This window comes from Cucurbita maxima, unplaced genomic scaffold (genome assembly GCF_002738345.1).
Source record: "Cucurbita maxima cultivar Rimu unplaced genomic scaffold, Cmax_1.0 Cma_Scf00008, whole genome shotgun sequence".
Lineage (NCBI taxonomy): Eukaryota > Viridiplantae > Streptophyta > Magnoliopsida > Cucurbitales > Cucurbitaceae > Cucurbita > Cucurbita maxima.
The window spans coordinates 1,187,745-1,193,685 of NW_019272024.1; the positions used below are offsets into that span (position 1 = coordinate 1,187,745).

The following is a 5,941-nucleotide window of genomic DNA, read 5'->3' on the forward strand; positions in this document are numbered from 1 at the left end:
TTTTTTTTTTTTTTTTTTTTTTTTTTTTTTTTTTTTTTTTTTTTTTTTTTTTTTTTTTTTTTTTTTGTTCATTCAGATACTACATGTAAACTAATCAATAGTTAGAGGCTAAAAAATAATTGAAAAAATAATTTCTTCATACGGATATAGGGATCTTCTTTCTAAGTTTCTACATCTATCCTACTTATGTAATCGGTAATAGTAGGCATGGAATCACAATATGAAACGTGAATTTAAGAAACATCAGGAGGCATACTATAGTTTTGATTTATATAACAGATCTAAAGGTTTGAAGTTTTGAGGCAAGTCCATGACCACTAGGATTATTACCCCTCTCGCTCTCCATGAACTTGAGTAACACCAGGAGACATAGCATAGATCCACATTATTAACAGATTTCAAAATTTAAGTGTAAACGAAAACTGGTGTCCACTAGGATATAATAACCCCCTCCCCACTAAAATGTGGGGAAGGATGTACACGAAACCAAACTATATAAGCTAACAAATCAATGATGGAAAAGTCCGTATTTCATTCATCAATGAGTTTCTGTGCATTCTGTTTCTTTTGGTGGTCTGGGGCGCTGGGGGTGTCGAAATATCCTATGGGGGAAAGAGAAGGACTTTGTAATTTTCATCATACCTTTTTACTGTATTAATGAAATGTGCCTCCTGTTTAAACTACAACAGAAATATTCGGTAGATCAGTGTGTTTACCTGTAGCACATAATAAACAACCTCCAAGGCAATACCATGCATTGGTAGAGTTCCTCTTGAAGAAATAATAAATATGAACAGGATTGAATGCCTTCAAGACACTGCTATCATATATGACAAGGTTATAAATCCCCATGACTGCAAGTGTACAAAACCATACGAATAATGCAGGACCAAGAGCCAGCCCCACTTTGCTAGTGCCATACTTCTGAACACTGAACAAAACTATAAGACAGGCAACTGAGATCATCACAACCTCATCTGCAGAAACAACAAACAGTAAACAAAAAAAAAAAAAAAAAAAAATCAGATCCAATATACATAGCAACAAGAAGTGATGCAGAGAAATAAATGCATCATAATCAGCAGGACAGAGAATCTTATAAGCCACACCCAACCCAACAAATAATATAAAACCTTCTCAAACTGACAAAATAAAAGGGGAGAGTTTATTAGAAATTTCTATTAAATTAAGCAAATACAATAGATAAAAGAAAGAGAATACAGTCTATAGAATATGCATGATTTGATACTGTTCTTAGCCCATATTTTTTACATTCATTAGAAAAATATCTACAGACCTAAAAGCTGGCTAGAATACTTGTTACTGAAGCACTAATGAAAAACATGATCTATGAAAACATGTGTGTTAAGTGGAAAAGCTACATGGCATAAACAAATGAGTCTTTTCTTTGTAGGGATACACGCAAATATGACATCATGATTTAATGAGCTTGAAAGTAAGCTTCATCCATAACTCTCTACAAGTAAGGACTGATGTATCATAACCAGAAATTTCATTGGCTAGTATGTGTTGTTTTTCAACTTGAGCTATGGAGTATTCAGAAACTTCATTGCTTTCCCTAGTAATTTTGTCTTTGTTATGTCCGTGTCTCTGAAAGGTTCAAATAGTTTCCTAATTATAAAAAGCTCTCACACTTGATACAAGTATCTAACTGCTGAATCGTTGACCCATATTAGATATTGACAAAGAAACATTATACAAGACAAAGAATCCATACTTTATGAGCTTCGAGTATACTCTACAAGTTTCGTTGTTGCAAAGTGATGCACTGGAAATGATGGTATACAAAAGATATAAACGGATTTTGAATGTATTCAATTGGGAAAAAAAAAAACACTTTTTATACTAAATACTTTATAGATATTAAAATTATAATGACTAGTTTTATACTAAAAAATGTTCTCCTCACACCCATTGTAACTCACAAATCGAATGAGGGGCAAAAATCCAGCCCTCAACTCCATATCCACACACAAACCATAAGCCCAGATTTCACTGTTGCATAATCACAGAACTCTCGAAACTAAAAAGGAAATAGCATGAAAAACAATAAACAGAAAACTATAATTTTTTTGAAATGAGGATAAAAAAAATAAAAAGGCAGTTGATCATCTCTCATAATATATTTCAAAATGACTGGATCTCAAGAAGATGCCCCTGAGTGTTATCAAACACTTCAATATCTATCATCATGTTGTGGTCTGTCTAAGTGAATTACCATATAAGAGGAACTAGACGGTCAAAAAGGTAGAAACTACCTTGATTGATCGCATCCACTCCAATCTTTAGTCCACCAACAGCCGACATTACTGCAAGAAGAAAAACAAAAGGTCGTCATTATTCAACATTAGTAATACCCAAATCTCTAGCTCCATTATTGGCTAGGAAGCTTTTTCCAAATATAAAAGATAAAAGGTACAAGGTCGTCTAAACAGTAAAACAGATTCTTTATGGAATAAAGGTGTAATTTCGTTACAGAGATAAGGAAATGAAAAAGAAGAAAGAAACCAACTAAAAATAGAGGATAAAGTTTGTTTTGTCCTCAATCAGGCCCATGGCCAAGATCAGAATACATCTAAAATGGCTTCCACTGTCCCAATGCTGGCAGCACGAGAATTTACTCAGCAGAAAAGAGAGGAAATAGTATATAAAAACCTGACATCGCTGGTGTAATAACTCCATCGGCTATTACCATAGAAGTTCCAGCAAGAACAAGCATCAAGAGAAGCTTCTTTAAAGTCAGGGAAGTCTCAAGTTTTTCCTTTATTCTTAGTGATCTTTCCAATTCAGGCGATGGCACCTTTAACCTAAAACGTGATATTCGGGTATCTGAAGGCAGTTGATTTGGGAGTAGACTGACCTTGGCATGTCTACAAATCAAAGAGTACAAAGCAAAAGTACCACCTGCAGAAGTTGATAACTAAATAATGAAAATCACACTTCAAGTTTCACAACACATTTTCTTACATACAAAGACCGAATCATTCATGTGATGACTTGATCAACGGCTAGCAAAATTTCTCCTCTAAGGGCTCAGAAAATTTGGAGTTATGCATATTACGTCAGTATGATCCTATTGCAGTCACCCCCTAATTACTAGGCCAACCTACAATATGTGTATGCATTTTATTCAGGGTGGAAGGAATGCATAGGGATAAGAACAACTATATTACTCCAGAAAAACATGTGAAGGATGATAAGTGTCCAAAACTGACTAGGAGATGGGAGAAACCACAAAAACACTAAACTAGCCATTAGCAAAACAGTAGAAAATTTCAAAACTCATAGGACTTATAATACATAAAGCTAACTAAACCTCATCGACACTCCACCTGTGTAAAGTACGTACAGTTTGGTTTGGAAATGACAAAGCGAGGAAGAGAGTGCATGATGAAATAACATGTCATACCAGAAAAGTTAAGGCCAATATTCTTTTACTAGGGAATCCATTTCATTAAGAAATGAAAAAAAAAAAAGACCTAACAAAAATCCGGACTAAAACCAAACCAAGTTTTTAGAAAAAGATTCAGGACCGTCAGCTATACATTGGATCCTAAGAGAAGGGGCATTTTCTACCAGAAAACCTTCAGCGCTCCTTCAAGATATGTGCTCACAAAAGATTGCATCAATATACATAAATATGAGCATGCAAGACGAGCAACTTCAAATAAATGACACAAGTTTAGAAAGCATACCTTCACCATCATCATTTGCCAGCAGAACAACAAGAACATACTTGACTAGTGAAATCAAGATTAAGGTGTAGATAACTAGAGATAATGCCCCAATAACATCTTCATCTTCCATAATAGGAGCCTTGTAGAACATGACACTGAAGGTATACAGAGGGCTTGTCCCAACATCACCAAATACAACTCCAAGGGTTTGAAAAGCAAGAGTAATTTTCTTTCCCACGCTGAAGTCCTGAAAATAAGTTACGAACACCAAATACTTCAAATACTTTCATACCCATGAATTAACTAACGTTATATAACTATCATTCCGCTCAAACCAAATATCCGATTGAAGAGAAGTTACAAACTTTGAACTAGGACCGAATTTGAAAGTAAATCCCGTACAAAGTAACAGAGAATGTAGATACAGCCATTATCTCCTTGATTAGTCATCATGGATCAGACATTGACATTTAATCATCAGCCAATTAGGTAGTCAAACCTTCCTGCTAAAAAAAGTAACCCAGAATCTGCAGATAACCAATAATGTTCCGCTAGCTTTATATCACACCACAACGTAAAATAAACTAGAACTTGCTTCCAGTTCAATATCGCGGTAGATATACAAAACTAGAGAGACAAAAAAAAAATGCAACTTCAATTGAAAACTCATAGCACCTCGTATTCATTTCTATGTGCACCAGGGACCTCAAGAGCTTCGACATCGAAGGAATCAATACGTGGGCCAGTCCGAATCAATTTCTGCTCAACATTATCTTCTTCCTCAGACTCCAAATCCATACGATGCTGCGCTGCATTCTCCTCGTCATCCTCGTCCTCCTCCTCCTCGTCGATGTCCGATTGGTCCTCATCCTGAAATACCCATCGGGACTCGGAGGAATCCATGGAAGCAAGCCTACAATTGGCCTCTCCCCTCTCTAATTCACCCTCAGCCATTAAGCAGGGGAAAGTCCTGAATCTTGAAAGATTTGGAAGATGAGTGAAAAGCAGCTGGAAAGAGGAATAAGGGATCCGATTCGAATTGCCAGACTTGGAATGCAGTGAATGAGATGAAATGAAACGGGAAATGGTTGTTTTTTCAGGTGAAACGAAAAGGAAGTACGTTGGGAACGGGTAACACACTGCGCGCGGTTGTGGAATCTCGGGGAGAGAAATAAGAGAAAAGAAAATATATTATTTCATACTAAATTATAAATAATCATTCCTACTCGTTTAAAAAACATTTTTATAATGTTCAAGTCTAGGCCACGCATAAATCATTTTAGGTTTTAAAAGTTTAATGAAAGTCAATAGTAATATTATAATTTCCAATAATAACAACGATTTAATTTTATCTATGTTAATTTATATTTCAAATATGCAAACAATTCTCACAAAATTAATTAATCAAAAAATTAAAAGTATGTTTACATACTTATTAAATAATTTATATTTTGTACTCATTCGCCCTAAATCTTATAATAATAATTTATAGCTCGACGAAAATAAGGAGTAACATGTTGAACGTAATCATTCCTTGGTTGGAGGCTGTGTCGCCTTACCCTACCTGTAAGATTGATACACAGCTGAGTAAGTCAACCACGAACACTACTGGTATAGAAACGATCTAGAATTTTTCATCTCAGTTACATTTAAATTTTAGAATTTGTAATAGTAAAATCGAGATATATATATATATATGATTCTGTCTCAAAGCAAACAACCATATCCTGTCTCAAATTTATTTTATGTTTTAGAGAAACGAGAAACAATTTAATTCCAAAACAGCCAACCAATACAACCTAGGAGGCCAAGGGAGAGGGAATGAATGCCTTTCCCCACAAAAATACAAGAAAGCCTTCCAATCCATTAACAAAAGTGCCCCGTTAAAAACCTAAAAACGAGTATTTATTTAGTGTTAAGAGTATATTAACTGAATCCTTAATGAAAATAATTAACATCCAACTAACTTCTTACTATCAAGCCCAAAGGCTAATAGCTATTTTACGAGAGTATCAATTAAAATGCAATGCATTGCATCGCATAGCAGCATCTTATGGCTTGCTAAAACAATGATTACCAAAATGTTGATAAGATGAACACCTTCAGTTTCACTAGAACAAGAATGTTCGATCAAACAAAGAAAATCTCTCCAATTCTGTAATAAAAAAATTAAAGCCATCTCCTTCATGGGGTTGGTATAAATTTGGTTTTTTTTTTTTTTTTTTTTTTTTTTTTTTTTTTTT

At 34.6% G+C, this 5,941-nt stretch overlaps 1 protein-coding gene across 1 annotated transcript in view; it reads right to left on the bottom strand.

Moving 5' to 3' along the window:
• LOC111482926 (potassium transporter 7-like) overlaps nt 1-4,872 on the bottom strand; it is an 8,302-nt gene extending 3,430 nt beyond the window's left edge. The window contains exons 1-5 of the mRNA XM_023128972.1: nt 4,374-4,872; nt 3,717-3,945; nt 2,677-2,925; nt 2,280-2,330; nt 717-977 (exon numbers count right to left, since the gene is read on the bottom strand). Of these exons, the coding sequence (XP_022984740.1) occupies nt 717-977; nt 2,280-2,330; nt 2,677-2,925; nt 3,717-3,945; nt 4,374-4,652 (1,069 nt within the window). The 5' untranslated portion in view covers nt 4,653-4,872. The remainder of the gene's footprint in view (nt 1-716; nt 978-2,279; nt 2,331-2,676; nt 2,926-3,716; nt 3,946-4,373) is intronic.
• Between the last annotated feature and the right edge of the window lie 1,069 nt (nt 4,873-5,941).